Source organism: Ranitomeya variabilis, chromosome 4 (genome assembly GCF_051348905.1).
Source record: "Ranitomeya variabilis isolate aRanVar5 chromosome 4, aRanVar5.hap1, whole genome shotgun sequence".
Taxonomy (NCBI): Eukaryota; Metazoa; Chordata; class Amphibia; order Anura; family Dendrobatidae; genus Ranitomeya; species Ranitomeya variabilis.
This window is the reverse complement of record NC_135235.1, coordinates 38,644,350-38,664,698: the sequence shown is the minus strand read 5'-3', so window position 1 is coordinate 38,664,698 and position 20,349 is coordinate 38,644,350. Positions and strand designations below refer to the sequence as shown.

General features: G+C 42.6%; 1 protein-coding gene across 1 annotated transcript in view; it reads left to right on the top strand.

The window, feature by feature from the left end:
- Positions 1-20,349, top strand: part of ADAM12 (ADAM metallopeptidase domain 12) — a 679,455-nt gene that overhangs the window by 158,729 nt on the left and 500,377 nt on the right. Inside the window, exon 3 of the mRNA XM_077258380.1 lies at positions 10,569-10,642. Within this exon, the coding sequence (XP_077114495.1) occupies positions 10,569-10,642 (74 nt within the window). The remainder of the gene's footprint in view (positions 1-10,568; positions 10,643-20,349) is intronic.

Sequence of the window (20,349 nt, the reverse complement as noted above, 5' to 3'; positions counted from 1 at the left end):
GCAATGTGCATTTGGGGGGGAGATCAAGTGTTATAAAGTATTCCTGTTCCTAAAAGGGTAGAATCTAAGGTGACAGCTTTGTAATGAAAGCCTATCATTTCTAATTGACTGTGTGTTATTAATAGATTTGCAGTTTTGAGGGTAAACCTTCCACACATGCGATTGACTCAATAATAATCATTTAAAAATCCATTTCAAACAATCCAAATTAAAACCCACACCACTATCAAATTAAAGCTGCACTCTGAAACGCTAGAGCATGCAAACATAGAATATATAAAATTGGAACTGCATTACTGCTATAGAAAATAAGTTTAAAAATGAAGATACTTAGCGCGTAAATTGGCCAATTCAGCCGTAGGCTGATGGGTGGAGGGCTCAGACAGAAGGCTTGTATTACAAATATTGAAAGACTGACCGGCACTTACAAACAGAAAGACAAATGTGAACAGGTGCAAGCTAAGAGAGGCACTCCATAAGTATCTAACAAATTAAAGCTGCACTCTGAAACGTTATAGCATGCAAACATTGAATATATGAAAATGGATTTGCTTTACTACTGTATAATATAAGTTAAAAAATGAAGGTACTTAGTGCATAAATTGGCCAATTAATGTTTGCCCCACAGCCAACGACAAGGCATACCCCTGCTGCTGGGACCCTAACCTAACATAATACCGCTCCCCGACTAAAAGCCTCCAATCATATGGGCAGGTAGGGTCAAGCTCTGATAAAACCACCATAGGCTGATGAGTTAGGGTAAGACTTGTCATTGGCTTTTGGGCAATTTATGAGCCAAGTACCTTCATTTTAACTTATTTTCTATAGTTCCAATTTCATATATTCAATGTTTGCACACTATAGCGTTTCAGAGTGCAGCTTTAATTTCCTAGTTACATATAGAGCGGCTCTCTAAGGCTGGCTTCACATTGCTTTAACAGCAGCCCGTTCAACACATGCGTTATGGGGCTGCTGTTAACGCAAGTGCCGACATTCCATCGCGCTAGCGCAGATAGAGTATCTGCTAGCTCTATCTGCGCTAGCAGTGAAGGACCTGGAAATGCTGCAGCCCGCGTCGCAGGGTCCGTCACTCAATGACGGCACATGGCTAGCACACACCCATTGTCGGCATGCGGTAGCAATGCGTCCGACATAGGACTTAATGGCGGCATTAACGGATTGTGGTACATCGCGTTATGCCGTGGTGTAACGTAGTCTGTCTAACGGACGCCTATAACGTAATGTGAACCTGGCCTTAGCTTGGACCTGTTCACATTTGTCTTAATGTTTAGAAGGAATGGGTCAGTCTTTTGATATTTTTAAAACCCACGTCAGCTCACATGGGTTTTGGATGCATTGTTACCCTAAATGAGTAATGGCCACGTCCCCAAATTTCTGTCCATATGAGTGTAACAACAGGGATTTGTATGTCTGTGATCCTTCTACAGTTATTCTCTGGACATGGGCCACACAGGACAAGCTTGTGCCAGGAACAGTAAGTGCAAGAGAAGGTGAGGCTGTCACATTAGGAAGATCTTTACTACTGCACAAATGCCTTGTGGCTGCCAACCGGACCACATCCCCTGTGCCTGAGTGATTGCTGCAGACAGAAACATCCTTGAACGGTTCTGTACCATGACTTGCACCTAATTTTTCTGCATTCATTTAATAACTACAGTACTTGGTCTAGAATCCTCGGGAGTATTCTGACCACCGACAATCACCATCTCTCAACTGGAAAGGTAATTCATGAGGACAGGCAAGAGATCCACTGGTTGCACCCACATTGATCACCAGACTTGTTAAAATGGGTCCTTGATTAACCCCCTCAGTTCAACAAGGTCAAATATGAGCACATGCTCATCTGCTCCATTCAAGCTCATCCCTCTAACAATCAGGTGGAGTCCACTAGTTGGATCAAACAACTGAAGAATGTGAAGGATATCGGATGCATTTTTCATTCTAATTAATTGCATTTATTTTTGTGCAAAAATTAATTTTTGCAACTGGTATTTCATTAAAAACTTTTCACCATTCGTCTTTTACAGCCTCTGTGTTGCGCTGGAGTAACATTCATTTCTGTACTAGAGATGCGCAAAGCCAAACTGAAAAGTTCGGGGCTCATAACAGACAGTTAGTGTCCAATGCTATACACCGAACATGGACTTCTCTCGGAAGTCCATTGCAATGTTTGGAGTTTCGGGGGAAGACGAGAGAGAGATTTTTTCCCCCATATACAAAGTTTGAGTCTCCATTGTTTTCAATGGGGTTCAGGTTCTGGAACAGTACTAGTGCACGAATCGATCTTTGGACTAAAGTTCGGGTTGGGTATCAGAACCCAAACTTCCTCGGGTCCGCTCATCCTTAGTCTATGCTCACTTCTGCCTATGTTTCAGTCACTAAGCTGTGTTGCACCTACACAACCTGGTCAACATGTCAGCAGTTCTGTTTAGCAGTCTGGGACTTGTGGTACCATCCAAGAAAGGCGCTTGGGGGTTAATACCTTTACATTGTTGACTCGTTAACTGCCTGCTCTGAGCCTTGGGTTCAGCTACACACTAAGAAAACCCCTGGCCACCTGCTTCCAGTTACCAGTTATAGGTGTTACTTGGAGTGGTTCACTTCTATGTACTACTCTGACTTAGTTTTCTATTCCCCCCCACCTAGGCTTGATGATAGATCACCCTCTTGGTACTGTCGCAGCTTTCTGACTATCCTCTGCCAGCCCGCTCCATCGGCCAGCAGCCACTCTCTGGACTCAATCATGTGTAAGTCCACATCCCAGTGTAGGGGTAAAATGCCTACTAGATAAAGTTGCTTCTGCAAAACCTTTTATTAAGAGTTGGCAGACTTCCACTGACAGTGTTTTTTTACAACTGTGTATTGTTGTTTGCATAGTGAGTAATCTAAGAATCTGCTAGTGAGCTTGATCTGATTCAAAAGTTTGGAAATTTGAACTTGAAAGTTCAGCTCTCCTTTGATATGGTTCGTGGTCATAAGTCAACTGGAAGGAGCACAGAAAAAGAAATAAGGCTACATTCCCACAATGAGATTTAGGTGCGGTTTTGATGCTGCATGTTTTTGCTGAGCCAAAAACCCTAGCAAAGTGGATTGGTTTTATAGAAATCTCCTGCCCATTATGCATCTTTTTAATGCTGCGTAAACTGACCTGCGGTGCGTTTTTTTCAAATCCACAACATTTCAATTTCTCTTAGGCTGGAGTCACACATAACGTATAAAAAAATCAGTCCATTTTTCACGGCCAAGATTCGCAGAAATGTTCACAAACAGTGATCCATATGTCATCAATGTGCAATGCGAGGATGCGATTTTTTCTCATCAAAGTATCCGTGTGACATCCATGTCATCCGTATGACAAGATTTTCTCGCCGGCTTGCAAAGGGGACATAAAATGGATCCATGGCCTCAAATATTCGTGAAAACATATATGCAGTCTATATATATATATATATATATATATATATATATATATATATATATATATATATATATATATATATGTCAGTGAGACACACATATATATATATATATATATATATATATATATATATATATATATATCTTTATATTTCAAACAAAGCTAGATAGCAGAAAAGCCGATAATTCAATTGTCGGGTTCTGTAAAATCACTACCGAACACGACAGGATATGAGACATGGTTTCCATACAGTAAACCATTGCATATCCGTTATATTTTTTATATCCCTCACTAATAATGTTAGTAGTTTGTGTGTAAAATTTTGGAGCTGTAGGTGTTAAATTGAAGGATTAATCCACGGAAAAAACTGGCGTGGGCTCCCGTGCAATTTTCTTCGCAAGAGAGGGAAAGCCAGTTACGGAGGGCAGATATTAATAGTCTAGAGAGCGTCCATGGTTATTGGCCCCCCCAGCTAAAAACATCTGCCCCCCACCACCCCAGAAAAGGCGCATCAGTAAGATGTGCCTATTCTGGCACTTGGCCTCTCTCTTCCCATTGCCCTGTGGCGGTGGCATATGGGGTAATAAGGGGTTAATGTCACCTTGCTATTGTAAGGTGACATTAAGCCTGGTTAATAATGGAGAGGTGTCAATAAGACACCTATCCATTATTAATCCAATAGTATGAATGGGTTAAAAAATTACACACACGTTAAGAATAAAGTCTTTTAATAAAATAATTTAAATGCACAGGTTTACCATCTTTATTACACTCTCAATCTAAGCAAAGCCCTCGTTCTTCTGTAAAAAAAAATCTAAAATAGAAAACCAACAATATCCTAAACCTGTCCGCCGTACAGTCAAGTACGCTGCAATCCATCTCAAGGGGTTAATTAGTTTACAACCGGGAGCGATGCTAATGCTACCAGCCAGGCTGTAAACCATGGAGGAATTAATGAAATGCTGCCTGTGCAGCCTCCCCGCCTGACTGGACATGAACTCATTAGCGTGGGAAAGTCTCTGAACATTTTCCCACGCTGTCAAGTTTACCTTAGGTCAGGCGTGGAATCTGCGCAGCCTAAGTGACGTCAGCAGTAGTCGGCCCTGCCTGACCTGAGGTGAACTTGACAGCGTGGGAAAATGGAGATATGTCCAATGTTGATACAAGTGTCGGATCAAACTCAGCAATGCAAGTATAGGGGGCCATGAAAAATCGGACTGCACTCGGATGACATACGAGTGGGATCTGATTTGCTTGGACTGTCAGAATGGAAAAGGTGGAAAAACTATTTTTTTAAAATTTATCCATGTACGAGAAAAATGGCACTCGTGCCAAACTCTGATCAGAGTAATCAGTCCTTTTTCTCGTGTGTGAATGAGACCTGAGAAAGTTCAGCTCCGGACATGTAACACCCCGTGATTCCACAACGGCTCTGTAATATTATTTGGGTCAACTTTGAGATGTTTTCAATCTTGCATCATTTATTTTCTCGTGTTTTTTGCTGCTTTCCTCAGTACATTTGTTTAGTATTTGCTGTAGAATTTTGACACATTAGTTTTAGATGACTTTCTAATAGCTTTCAGGCCTTGGGCTGGGACTCGTATTTGTTCTGAAGGACGCAGCAGAATTCTTTGAATTTTTTTTTTTGTTGGATTTTTTCCAAGAAGTGGCAATAAACTAATAGGAAGCAGGCCGTCAGTGTATATGGCCAATAATGACAAAGAATGATAATAGGAATTTCCTATTGGTTTATGAAGTCTTGCCAGGAAATAACACTTCCACCTTCAGTGTGCAGGAAAGAGAACCGGCTGAATGGCCGCGAACAGATGGGGAAAATGGAAGAGAATTGCTATTTCTATGGCATGCCCTCTAGGAGGTAATGATATGCCCAATGATAGTAAAAAAACAAAAGTCATAAGGGTTAAAAGATGCCAACATTTTTGCATAACTTCTTAAGGAGAATATCATTAAAAACAGTATTTGACTGCACCATAAAGCTATGTTCACACGTTGCATTTTTGTTGCATTTTTTGTTCTGCAGGCAAAACCTGCTCAAAGAAGCTGCTTGCAAAAAACAGGTTTGGCTGCAGTTATTTTGCTGCTTATTTGCTGCGTGTTTGTTGTCTCTTGTGCATGCTGATAAAGTTTAGTCCCCCCCAAAAAAAAATTATGATGTAACGTTCTTAAATGCAGCAAAACCTGATACTTGCGTTTTTTTCTGCATTCTTTGCACTTAGCCATTGTTTCCTATGGGTGAAAAAACCCTGCAAATATGCAGAAAAAAATGCTGAAAGAAGTGACATGCTGCAGTTTTCCTAAGGGCTGTCCTAGACGTCCAGATAATTCCGGTACCGGAAACAATCGGTACCGGAGTTATCCGTGTCCGTGTGCCCGTGAGCTCACATAGGCCATACGTGCGGCACACGTGTGCCGCCCGTGTGCCGAGTGGGTACCACACGGAGCATGTGGTACCCACTCGTGTGGTACACTGCATCGTGCTGAAGCCGCGATTCATATCTTCTGTGCAGCAGCGTTTGATGCATAGAAGATATGAATAATAGTGTTTAAAAGAAAGATCTATCTGTCCGCCGCCCTCCCACCCCCCTGTGCGCCCCCCCCCGCTGTTCTGAAAATACTCACCCGCTTCCCTCGTTGGCTGTCGCTGCTTCCTGTGCTGGCCGCCCCTTCTACTGTATGCGGTCACGTGGGGCCGCTCATTTACAGTCATGAATAGGCGGCTCCACCCCTATGGGAGGTGGAGCCACATATTCATGACTCTAATCGGCGGCCCCACGTCACCGCATACAGTAGAAGGTGCCGCCAGGACAGGAAGCAGCGACAGCCAATGAGGGAGCCGGGTGAGTATTTTCAGAACAGCGGGGGGGCGCACAGGGGGTGGGAGGGCGGGGGACAGATAGATCTTTCTTTTAAACACTATTATTCATATCTTCTATGCAGCAAATGCTGCTGCACAGAAGATATGAATCGCGGCTTCAGCACCATGTGGGGGGGACAGTGCTTACTGTAGCGCTGTCTCCTGCACACCACACGGACTGCACACGGAGAAGGTCCGTGTGTGGTCCGTGTTTTACACGGACCCATTGACTTTAATGGGTCCGTGTAATACGTACGCTCCCACGAACACTGACATGTCTCCGTGTTTGGCACACGGAGACACGGTCCGCAAAAAATCAATGACATCTGCACAGATGCATTGATTTTAATGGGTCTACGTGTGTCAGTGTCTCCAGTACGTGAGGAAACTGTCACCTCACGTACCGGAGCCACTGACGTGTGAAACCGGCCTAAATCAGTCAGGAAAAAAAATCAATGTGTGTGCAATGAGAATTAGATTTGCCTTTTCTGGCGCTTTGCCCGGCTCTTCCCACTTGCCCTGTAGTGGTGGCAAGTGGGGTTAATATTTGTGGGGTTGATGTCACCTTAGTATTGTCAGGTGACATCAAGCCCCCGGCTTAGTAATGGAGAAGAGTCTATAAGACACCTATCCATTACTAATCCTATAGTTATTTGGTAAATAAAGACACGGCCAGAATAAAATAATTTAATTGAAAAAAATGACACAGACTCCTTTATTAATCTCAATTAAACCATACTTACTGCAAAGCCTAATTCCCTGAAGCCCTCGATCTCCTGTAATAAAAGTAAAATAATAAACGAACAATATACCCATACCTGTCCGTCGTTGTAATCCATGTCTGGGAGCTAAATAGTTTTCAACCTGGACGGTGCCAAGATGCGACCATCCCAGCTGAAAACCACTGGTGAATGAGCTGCTGGAAGCAGTGGAGGGGCAGGGGAATCACAGACAGGGAGGAGAAGACCCAGTGCACTGTCCGGCCCCTGTGCACCAAAATTTGAAAGACAGAAAACTTCAAATGATGATTTCAGAAGAATGACAAATTGGATTTCTTCACCAAAGGTGTCATTGTAATCACTATTACTGCACAATTCCAGCCGTATCTTTACATTACAAAATTCTGCTGATAGGTTCTATTTAAAGACAATAGACACCTTTGACATGGAAAAAGGACTTTTACCCATAGTCGCGGTTCCCTTTCCTTTAGTTAAGAAAATTGCACTAAGTTTGTCTGCAATTCACTCATTTCTGACCCCATGATATGCAGTTGGCAGCCTGATCTGAGTTTCAGATTTTACACTCATGGAGTGTCTCTCTGTAATACAGGTTGGATGTGAGTTCTGTGTGTATCCAGGTTTCCCTCCGTCACCTTTCCTGCCGCAAACCTACAATACATGTTTCATTATATATGGTTAAAACTAGCTGTTTCCATCCAGCTAACGCTCGGCATGCTCATTGCTATCTAATTAACGCTACTAGTGATTAAACTAAAGTAAATAATGACAACATTCAATAGCGCTTACGCAGGTGGTAAATTAACTGAAAATGAAGTTAATAACAATAATAATTAAAAATCAGAATAATACTAATATATTTTACTCACAGTGTAAAATCAAAAGCAAACTGGATTCGTGTGGTAATGTGGGGGGACGCAGCCTCATGTGGCAATGTCTGAGGACGGAGCCTCGTGTGGTAATGTGTGAGGACGGAGCCTCGTGTGGTAATGTGTGAGGACGGAGCCTTGTGTGGTAATGTGTGGGGACGGAGCCTCGTGTGGTAATGTGGGGGGACGCAGCCTCATGTGGCAATGTCTGAGGACGGAGCCTCGTGTGCTAATGTGTGAGGACGGAGCCTCGTGTGGTAATGTGGGGGGACGCAGCCTCGTGTGGTAATGTGTGAGGACGTAGCCTTGTGTGGTAATGTGTGGGGACGGAGCCTCGTGTGGTAATGTGTGAGGACGGAGCCTCGTGTGGTAATGTGTGGGGATGCGTGGTGGGGGGCAGGATTATGTGTGGTAATGTGGTGGGGGGCGGGATTATGTGTGGTAATGTAGTGGGGGCGGGATTATGCATGTTAATGTGGTGGGGGGCGGAATTATGTGTGTTAATGTTGTGGGGGGTGGGATTATGTGTGGTAATGTGGTGGGATTGTGTGTGGTAATGTGGTGGGATTGTGTGTGGTAATGTGGTGGGATTATGTGTGGTAATGTGGTGGGGGGCGGGATTATGTGTGGTAATGTGGTGGGGGGCAGGATTATGTGTGTTAATGTGGGAGGTGGGATTATGTGTGGTAATGTGGTGTGATTGTGTGTGGTAATGTGGTGGGGGGTGGGATTATGTGTGGTAATGTGATGGGGGCGGGATTATGTGTGGTAATGTGATGGGGGCAGGATTATGTGTGGTAATGTGGTGGGGGGTGGGATTATGTGTGGTAATGTGGTGGGGGGTGGGATTGTGTGTGGTAATGTGGTGGGGGGTGGGATTATGTGTGGTAATGTGGTGGGGGGGCGGGATTATGGGTGGTAATGTGATGGGGGCGGGATTATGTGTGGTAATGTGATGGGGGCAGGATTATGTGTGATAATGTGGTGAGGGGGCGGGATTATGTGTGGTAATGTGGTGGGGGGAGGGATTTTGTGTGGTATTGTGTGTGGTAATGTGGTGGGGGGGCGGGATTGTGTGTGGTAATGTGGTGGGGGGCGGGATTGTGTGTGGTAATGTGGGGGGCGGGATTGTGTGTGGTAATGTGGTGGGGGGGTGGGATTGTGTGTGGTATTGTGTGTGGTAATGTGGTGGGGGGCAGGATTATGTGTGTTAATGTGGTGGGGGGCAGGATTGTGTGTGGTAATGTGGTGGGGGCGGGATTATGTGTGGTAATGTTGTGGGGGGGATTGTGTGTGGTAATGTGGTGGGGGTGGGATTATGTGTGGTAATGTGGTGGGGGGGCGGGATTATGTGTGGTAATGTGATGGGGGCGGGATTATGTGTGATAATGTGGTGGGGGGGCGGGATTATGTGTGGTAATGTGGTGGGGGGAGGGATTTTGTGTGGTATTGTGTGTGGTAATGTGGTGGGGGGGCGGGATTGTGTGTGGTAATGTGGTGGGGGGCGGGATTGTGTGTGGTAATGTGGTGGGGGGGTGGGATTGTGTGTGGTAATGTGGTGGGGGGCAGGATTATGTGTGTTAATGTGGTGGGATTGTGTGTGGTAATGTGGTGGGGGGGCAGGATTGTGTGTGGTAATGTGGTGGGGGCGGGATTATGTGTGGTAATGTTGTGGGGGGGATTGTGTGTGGTAATGTGGTGGGGGGGCGGGATTATGTGTGGTAATGTGATGGGGGGCGGGATTATGTGTGGTAATGTGATGGGGCGGGATTATGTGTGATAATGTGGTGGGGGGGCGGGATTATGTGTGGTAATGTGGTGGGGGGAGGGATTTTGTGTGGTATTGTGTGTGGTAATGTGGTGGGGGCAGGATTATGTGTGTTAATGTGGTGGGGGTGGGATTATGTGTGGTAATGTTGTGGGGGGGATTGTGTGTGGTAATGTGGTGGGGGGACGGGATTGTGTGTGGTAATGTGGGGGGGCAGGATTATGTGTGGTAATGTGGTGGGGGCGGGATTATGTGTGGTAATGTTGTGGGGGGGATTGTGTGTGGTAATGTGGTTGGGGGTGGGATTGTGTGTGGTAATGTGGGGGGGCAGGATTGTGTGTAATAATGGGGTGGGGGGCGGGATTATGTGTGGTAATGTGGGGGGCGGAGCTACTATGCAGGGGGCGGGATTAGCGAGTAATCACGATGCCTCTTATATATATAGATAATATAACCACATAGGTTGCCATTTGGTTCTTGACTATGACCATTTTATGGCTAGCAAATGTGTTGAGTAATGGCCAAAGATGTTTGGACTATGAAGTTAATCATGTGGTCACCATAGGACCCTGGGAGATAGAGGATCTGGTAAAGGTTGGTCCCATCCCTTTACATGAATGTGGAGGAATAAGCCGTGCACACTTCTGCCATGCTTGACATATCATAGCACCATGACTGGTGACTTCCTTTTCATTTCTTTACTCTCCTGGTATTTTGGGCTGTATACAATATATTATAGATTCGCTTCTTATAGATCGCTACTTAATATATCTCCGGAGGGAGGTCTGTGCCTGCAGCTTCATAGCCGGGGATGTGATTGTACATTCTATCTGCTTAGCTCATTACCTGGATCTTAATTACCTTTTTTGCCTTCTTCAAGGATCATCCATCAGCGCTGAAAATCCTGGTGAGATCTAAAGAGGGAGAACTGCTATTGAATGTGCACAGGAATGAGTAAGTACAGTTACTACTTTCTTGAGTATTTTACGTTTGGTGTTGATGGTGGTGCGGATCTTCCTGCACGTCACATCATCGTCCTGCCCTGCGGAATGTGATGAATGTTTGTAAATAAATAATTAGAGGAGTTGTCCACCTTATTGGACACTTTTATTTTTACTTAAATGCATGTAATTGGGACAAAAAAAAAAATCATTTTTGCTACTGGGTTTCATTAATTTTGCACCTTCTTCACCAGCTGATTTATGTCCACGGACCACATCAAAGTTGAATGTGCAGAGAAACAAAGAGACTGGTGCAACATTTTTAATGAAAGCCAATTGCACAAATTATTTTTATCTCCGAATTCATTCATTTAAATTAAGAGAAAAAAGTCAGCAAAGATGGATAACCGCTTGTAATAAGTAATCTAAAGTTTGGCAAAATCTCCAGAAGACCCATCAAAATTGAGCCCCAAATGTTTACTCAAGGACCGATATATTGATGATGTATCCACAGGCTAGGTCATCAGTATCAGGTCGGCAGGGGTCGGACACCCCATAAATCAGATGTTATGTGCTCGGCCATATATTAATTGTGTACAGAGCCCAGTGTGGCTACATCTAAGTGTTTATTCTTGGATTTTGCAGATCAGTTTCTTTTCAGTTCAATAGGAGCTGAGCTACAGCACTCAGGAGTGAACGGAGCTGTGCTGTTCGATGGGGTGCTGGGTGTCGGACCATGCTGATATAATCTTCATGACTTATCCTTTGGGAAAAGTCATTGAAGTCATTGAAGATTGCAGCACAATGTTCGGACTAGCCGGCGGCTCTACTGACCCAAACAAGGCAGCTGCATAGAAGTACAGGCTGCCAAGCTCGGGTGGGGAGGACCGATGGTCAGTCCGAGCATTGCGTTGCAAGACAAGGAGTTACAAACTCTACTCTCAGAGTGACAGAATACGTTCACTGATGAATTCTCAGTTAATCTATTCTGCAGCCATCAATAGCCAGTGCAACACAGCGGCTATAGAAGGCAAACGGTGCAAATTTTTTATAAAACCCAAATACAAAAATTACTTTTAGCCCCTGCAGGGGGTTAGACCAGATGACCCAGGAGGTCCCTTCCAACTCTACCACTCTATGATTCTATGAAATACATGTATTTTAAGAGAAAAAAAATGTTCCCCAAAGGTGGACAACCCCTTTAAGAACGAGCACTAGCAACAAACTGAATATAGAAACAGGAAAATAAAATATTGCAATCCACTACCGTAAACCATCCATTTTAATTCAGTTAGCTTTAATTGTTGTTATTAAAGTGTCAAGTGGTGGGAAATGTATTATGTGTAATTATGAGGAACTCGCATCTTACCGGTCTTGTACTGCCGCACTGTACATTACCGGCAAAGGCATCAATACAGGAAATCTATGGATTTTTATATTAATGCAAAATATATGTTATTAGTTTTGGAGAAATGGCTGCGATGTTCTGTTGTTACTGGAATGTACCGCGCTCTATGGACAATTTTACTATTTCACAAAATAAAGGTAACATTTAATTGAAACATAACGATACTGAATAAAAATGTGAGGATTGCTGTCCCTTTTTGAAGCCAAGCCGTCCCAGAAATCAAATGATCCAGCATCTTAAAAACCCTTTAAAAATGTAGAATAATGCCTAACACAAAGTAGATTGAGGATCTAAGAAAGGGGACTGTGACTTAAGGGAATCTGTCATCAACTTCATCTGAGAGCAGCATAATATAGGGAAAGAGACCTTGATTCCAGTGATGTATCGCTTAGTTTACTGGATGCAACAGTTATGATACAGACAGAGTTTTTAGATGTAGCAGAGCTCAAAAGCTAACCCTGTCCACACTGTATATTAACAGTAAGCTGCTAATCCCTGATGGGCGTCCACTAGTCTGGCAGCGATAATCTTCTGCTGATAAAACACTGATTGTATTGAAACAGCAGCACACAGCCTAATAACTGACACATCACTGGAATCAGGGTCTCAGCCCCTATCTCATGCTGCTCTCAAGTTCCATATCAAAAACCTATTGACAGATTCCTTTCAAAATGTACTAATAGGGAATAAGGAAGGAAATTGCATACTTACTAACTGTTCCCAGTTTGCCAAGACATTGAAAAGGGTGGGATGTATGTAAGCCCCGAAAAGTGGGTATTTTGAGGGTCTTCCTTATTGTTTTGAGAAGTCTAGAGGATTGGGCTTAAATATCCCTATTTTGGGCTTTCAATGGCAGGTAAGTAGAAAATTGTCTTAGTGAAACAACCCCAGAGACTGCCAACCTCATTCATGTTAGGAGCTCATGGGAAACTGGGAACTTTGTTTTTTGACAAGCATGAAAAATTACAAAACAGTCAGACTGGGCATGAATCTCCAAGTAACTACAACAGAAGTTTGTACAACACGAAGATATGTTTTTCTATATGTGGATATCACCTGCTCAAGTAGAGATCACAACATACAGTGGCATGTAAAAGTTTGGGCACCCCTTTTCGAAATTACTGTTATTGTGAACAGTTAAGCAAGTTAAAGATTAAATGATCTCTAAGAGACCAAAGTTAAAGATGACACATTTTCTTTGTATTTTAGGCAAAAAAAAATTGTCATTTTTTTACATTTTGAAAACTACAAAAAGGCAAATGTGCCAATGCAAACGTTTGGGCACCCTGCATGGTTATTACCTAGTAGTTCCACTTTTCAAAGTATCACAGCTTGCAAACGCTTTTCCAGACAAGAGTCTTTCAATTCTTGTTTGAAGGATTCTCATCCATTCTTCCTTGGAAAATTCTTCCAGTTCTGTGAGATTCCTGGGTTGTCTTGCATCCTCTGCTATTCTGAGGGCTAGCCACAGATTTTCAATGATGTTCAGATCAGGGGACTGTAAGGGCCATTGTAAAAGCTACAGTTGCACCTCTTGAGGTCGTCTATTGTGGATTTTCACATGTGTTTAGGGTCATTATCCATTTGGTGGAGGCATCCTCTTCTCAACTTCAGCTTCTTTACAAATGTTAACCCTAACCCTAAACCTAGCCCAACCCTAACCCTAGGCCCAACCCTAGCCCAACCCTAACCCTAGCTCTAACCCTAGGCCCAACCCTAACCCTAGCCCAACCCTAACGCTAGCTCTAACCCTAGGCCCAATGATAACCTTAGCCCAACCCTAACCCTATCCCCAACCCTAACCCTAATTATTTTATTATTTTTACCTAACTAAGGGGGTAATAAAAGGGTGTTTGATTACTTTTTTTTTATTTTGATCACTGTGATAGGGTCTATCACAGTGATCAAAATTAACCAATAGGAAAAATCTCCTATTGTTGGCAGGTGCCGGCCAACAGATGTCGGAGGGCGCACTGCACATGCACCCACCATTTTCTTCCCTGAAGAAGACCCCTGCTAGCCGAGACCCAAGAGATTTTCCTACTCTGGGGGGGGGTGCTATAACCTTATTTTAAGTACGCTTAACTGCCGCTGTTAAAATCGTCAGTCATTAAGGGGTTAATGTTGCAGAATTTCTTATGTAAATCAGGTTAATTGCATTTTTTCATTGCGTTTTTACCGCATTCTTTTTTACATGCGTTTTTGACGTTGCAGTTATTTTTTTTTTCTATCTTTGGTGTGTCACCTTTTCGATACTTCCTGATATTTGGCTTTCTCAAAACTTTTTTTGATATTCATGTGCCGATTACATGTGTTTTTTTACCTGCAAATTTTCTGCATTCAGTACTATGGTGAAAATCTGCAGAACATAAACTTAATGTATCTACTAGAGAAATTTTCAAGTTGCGGATTCGAAGCACTCACTGTAGGTCAGTTTACGCTAAGTAAAAAAAAAAATGCGCAGTGGGCACCAGATTTTTATAAATCGCATCCACTTTGCATATTGGAAAATCGGAAAACATTTTTTATGTAGATTTTGTTTTGGATTATTCCTTTATGATGTTGAAGTTACTAAAACACAAATTACATCCTTAAAGTAGATACAATATTATGATACAATAATTAAACAACAATGAGAAAAAAAATGTTACTTTTGTTGCCAGTACGGTAATTGGTCTTATAAATAAAAGTTTTAGGAAATGTCAAAAGGAAACCTAAAAATGTTAAAAACATAATTAAGTAACAAATTGGTTAATATTTTATTTTGATGACTGCTTGGAAAAAAAAAATAATCAAAACCTCCTTCTAGAAAGAAAAAGCTTTGAGCAGTAGTAAATAATACATTTACAATATGTTAATGGAGCGACGCTCCTAAATGTTTTATCAGCTCGCTGCCGATAGATGAGCAATCCTAATTAATCCATTTTTATATTTGCTCAGCCCAGAATTAGGTGTCACAATTTTATGATTACTCATTACTCTCCTGTCATCGCTAAAGCATTGAAAAAATGGGAAGATAAATGGTTTTATGGGCTTTTTATAAAGTCCTTAATGAATTACAACAGGGAAGAAAAGAAGAGATCTGTGTGTTCTCCCACCACTGAATTACTATCCATAATAACATCATATATTGCCCAGTGGGTTCATGAATAAAATAATTATCTGTCAATATATCTGCCCTTTAGGACCCCTAATGTGCATAGACAAAAGTGGAAGAAGGGGTATTAAGTGCAAAGATGGTTAATGAATATCATAATCATTCAGCTATTGCAAGTTAATTTAAAGGGACGCTTATTTAATGCATAATTCTTTAATGAGTACTGTCATTTTAACAAACTTAATAGCATAAGTGAATATAAGAACCTTTGCAATACGTATTATCAGAGAAATATGGTGATTTCTCCACTTATCAGCCACTTCTCTTCCACTACACCCTATCTATCATGGTCAAAAGAAAATGGACTGGAATGCAGAGGGAAGGGGGTGGAGGAGCAGAGTGGAAGAAAGAGACACAGATGCAAAAACCTATGTTGCTGCTTTCAATTCTCTCCCGAGAGCTAGATTCACAGTTACACTGCTCTGTTCTACTGTATTATGTAGTCAATTATGCTGCTTTTTAGTAAGTGTTTATCTCAGCCGAGTGCTAGATTAACAATTACACTGCTCTGTTCTGCTGTATTATGTAGTCAATTATCATTCTTTTTAGTAAGTGTGTATCTCGGTTGCGTGCTGGATTCACAGGTACACTGCTCTGCTGAATTATGTAGTCAATTATGCGGCTTTTTAGTAAGTGTTTATCTAAGTTGAGTGCTAGATTCACAGTTACACTGTTCTGTTGTATTATGTAGTCTATTATGATGCTGTTTAGTAAGTGTTTATCTCAGTCGAGTGCTAGATTCTCAATTACACTGCTCTGTTCTGCTGTATTATGTAGTCAATTATGCAGCTTTTTAGTAAGTGTTTATCTCAGTCAAGTGCTAGATTCACAGTTACACTGTTCTGCTATATTATGTAGTCAATTATGTGGCTTTTTAGTAAGTGTTTATATCTCAGTCGAGTGCTAGATTCACAGTTACACTGTTCTGTTGTATTATGTAATCTATTATGATGCTGTTTAGTAACTGTTTATCTCAGCCGAGTGCTGGATTCACAGCTATACTTCTCTGTTCTGTTGTATAATACACATAATTATGCTGCTTTTAGTGTTTATCTCACCCAAATGCTGGATTCACCGTTACACTGGCTGTACAATGCACACCATTATGCTACTTTTTAGTAAGTGTCTATCTCAGCCAAGTGCTGGATTCACAGCTACACTGCTCTGTACTACTGTATAATGACTTCCATATTGCTAATATGTACATAGAGACAGGAGAACACTGAAACTACAGGCACACTTTAAAGCATAATGTTGGTCAATGTCACAAGGTTTCTTATCTTGCTATGAGAGTTGAGTGAGGAGTACTCAGCATATTACAGTATGTTAATAGAATGAGCAGTACACAGCACAGCGCCATCTATGAGTATGGCTTTGTCTGGTACTGCAGCTCAACCCATTCACTTATAAAAGCAATTTTGACTAAAGATTCTGAAACTCACAAACACCTGAACATCCAGATTAGCTCCGTGATACATAATAAGAGCATTGGATGTTCATGTGGTAATGACTAACTCAGTTGTTTGCAAACAGCAACTTGCTGACAGTTTCCGGGAAGAAACAGCATATCTTTGTTTTCTCTACTAAAAAGTAAGCAAGATAGGTAACATAGATATATAAATAATAAATATATGATATCCTGTATTTTTCAGATTTGCTGGGTGGCACTTATAGTGTTTGTTTCCACTGTGGATGCTGTTTGCTGATGTTAATCTACATAAAAACCAAAGGAATTACAAGGCGTCTGGTCAAAAAACAGGGATCGTCTTGCAGCGAAATGCCAGCTGTTAAGCATTAAACCTTACATCAGGCTCCTCTGATGAAAATTGTATTTACTTTATTCGTCGCCTTAGGCCACACTGAATAAACGTGCTTTAAATTAATAATCGCTCCTTAAATCCGAGGTATACGCTATGCACAATTACAATGTATACATGATTATTTACGTTGTCCATCACATTTATGAAAATGGCTCAACCAAAGAATAAATCTGAGCGTGTCAAAGAAATGGGGTGTCCACAGATTCAGGTCATCTTGTGGAGAATGAACGGGGTTATTACTGTATTTTGAGAAAATACTGTTTATCTGCTGCAGCTTTGCAGGTCTTCTCACAGTTTAGCTTCTGCTATACATTTTTCGATATTTGGTATTGGCTATCCCCATCTCAAACCATCAATTGACAGTTTTCTACCTATGCACAGTTTAGGCAGAAAGCTGTCAATCAGTCGGTGTGGGCGAGGTTATACAAAACTCAGCAAAAATACCCTATAAAACCTTGTCAATTAAACAGCATGTATAACTTTTCCATAAAATAGTTGATAATAAATTTATGATTTTTGGGGATCTGACTGCATCAAACGCCTACCAATCAGAAGAACGTTGGTCCTAAGCTTCCCTGAATGAATGGATGAATGAAGCGTTAATGGGCATGTGCGACTGTAAGGGAGTTATAAAAGCGGTCTTCTACCACAAACATGTCCCGGTTAATTGTATGTAGATTGCCGCCTTGTAATGTCGTTAAACAGTGTATTTACGGTTGTATTTAAAATTCTGTATCTAGTGCTGATTAGGGTTGAGCGACTTTCATTTTTTTAAGATCGAGTAGGGTTTTGGGAAACCCGATTTTGTCCAGAGTCGAGTCGAGTGCAGTCGGCCGATTATCGCTAAAAGTCGGGGATCGACCGAAACACGAAACCCAATGCAAGTCAATGGGGAAGCATAGTCGGCAGTGAGTGGAGGCCAGGAAAACACCTACAGTGCCCATTTTAATGCCAAAAACATCCATTCTTGTTTCTGAAGCTTGCCAATCTTAATTAACTGTATAATAATAGTTGGGCATAGGGAATTGGGGGAAAGTTGTGGGGGGAGTAGGGCTGGCTCAAGTTTTTCGTGGGCCCAGGAAATGCGGACTACGTCACGGCGGTGTTGCAGGGAAAGGTAAGTATTTAAAAGTTGCAAGTGCTGTGATCCTGAGCAAGCAGGGGGGGGCCCACTCGTTCGCATTGCCACTGGCACAGGGCCCCTCAAAGTACGGCGGTGTGTTTGCATGGCGGGGGCGCCTCCCACCAGCAGCGACACTTTTGCGTACTCTGAGGGGCCCTGTGCCAGTGACGTCGCCAACGAGTATGCCCCCCCACCTGATGAAGGAACCTGCACTTTCATCTGCACCTTCCTCTTTGTCCCTGTGTAAGGTGGTATAACATGCGGGAAGGGGAACCTTACTTTCAGCAGGGACAGATTCTGGCTGTGTAGAGTACAAGGGGAATGTAGTGGTCTAGGTCAATGTACCAGCAGACTCATTTAGCAGTGGCTGGGCAATGGGCAGGATGAGGAGGAAACAGATATAGGGCCAAAGAATAAAGTAGGCTACATGCAGTTCAAAATTGGTAACAGGACTAAACAGGCGGCATTGCTTTGTTCAGTGGAGTAGCAAACCCAAGAGCAGCAGACACTGTTTCAAGGGCCTAACCACACTAGTAGGCCAAATGCAGTTTAATATCTGATAGTATAGGGCGAAAGCCAGAATGTGGAAGCTCAGCTTTGTTCAGTTGAGGACAACACCAGGGAGGGGCAGACACCTTTAGTAGGCCGGAAAAGCCTATTGCATTTTTTAAAATGGTAATTTGGAGCAGAAGGTTGAAGCTCAGCTTTATTTAGTTGAGGGCAACACCAGGGAGGGGCAGAAGCCGTTAGTAGGCCCTAACCACCATTTTTTTTTTTTTTAAAACCACTTAATGAGAGCCGGAAGGTTGAAGCTCAGCTTTATTTAGTTGAGGACAACACCAGGGAGGGGCAGAAGCCGTTAGTAGGCCCTAACCACCATTTTTTTTTTAAAAACACATAATGAGAGCCGGAAGGTTGAAGCTCAGCTTTATTTAGTTGAGGACAACACCAGGGAGGGGCAGAAGCCGTTAGTAGGCCCTAACCACCATTTTTTTTTAAAAACCACTTAATGAGAGCCGGAAGGTTGAAGCTCAGCTTTATTTAGTTGAGGACAACACCAGGGAGGGGCAGAAGCCGTTAGTAGGCCCTAACCACCATTTTTTTTTTTTTAAAACCACATAATGAGAGCCGGAAGGTTGAAGCTCAGCTTTATTTAGTTGAGGACAACACCAGGGAGGGGCAGAAGCCGTTAGTAGGCCCTAACCACCATTTTTTTTTAAAAACCACTTAATGAGAGCCGGAAGGTTGAAGCTCAGCTTTATTTAGTTGAGGACAACACCAGGGAGGGGCAGAAGCCGTTAGTAGGCCCTAACCACCATTTTTTTTTTTTAAACCACATAATGAGAGCCGGAAGGTTGAAGCTCAGCTTTATTTAGTTGAGGACAACACCAGGGAGGGGCAGAAGCCGTTAGTAGGCCCTAACCACCAATTTTTTTTTTTTTAAAACCACTTAATGAGAGCCGGAAGGTTGAAGCTCAGCTTTATTTAGTTGAGGACAACACCAGGGAGGGGCAGAAGCCGTTAGTAGGCCCTAACCACCATTTTTTTTTAAAAACCACTTAATGAGAGCCGGAAGGTTGAAGCTCAGCTTTATTTAGTTGAGGACAACACCAGGGAGGGGCAGAAGCCGTTAGTAGGCCCTAACCACCATTTTTTTTTTAAAAACACATAATGAGAGCCGGAAGGTTGAAGCTCAGCTTTATTTAGTTGAGGACAACACCAGGGAGGGGCAGAAGCCGTTAGTAGGCCCTAACCACCATTTTTTTTTTTTTAAAACCACATAATGAGAGCCGGAAGGTTGAAGCTCAGCTTTATTTAGTTGAGGACAACACCAGGGAGGGGCAGAAGCCGTTAGTAGGCCCTAACCACCATTTTTTTTTAAAAACCACTTAATGAGAGCCGGAAGGTTGAAGCTCAGCTTTATTTAGTTGAGGACAACACCAGGGAGGGGCAGAAGCCGTTAGTAGGCCCTAACCACCATTTTTTTTTTTTAAACCACATAATGAGAGCCGGAAGGTTGAAGCTCAGCTTTATTTAGTTGAGGACAACACCAGGGAGGGGCAGAAGCCGTTAGTAGGCCCTAACCACCAATTTTTTTTTTTTTAAAACCACTTAATGAGAGCCGGAAGGTTGAAGCTCAGCTTTATTTAGTTGAGGACAACACCAGGGAGGGGCAGAAGCCGTTAGTAGGCCCTAACCACCATTTTTTTTT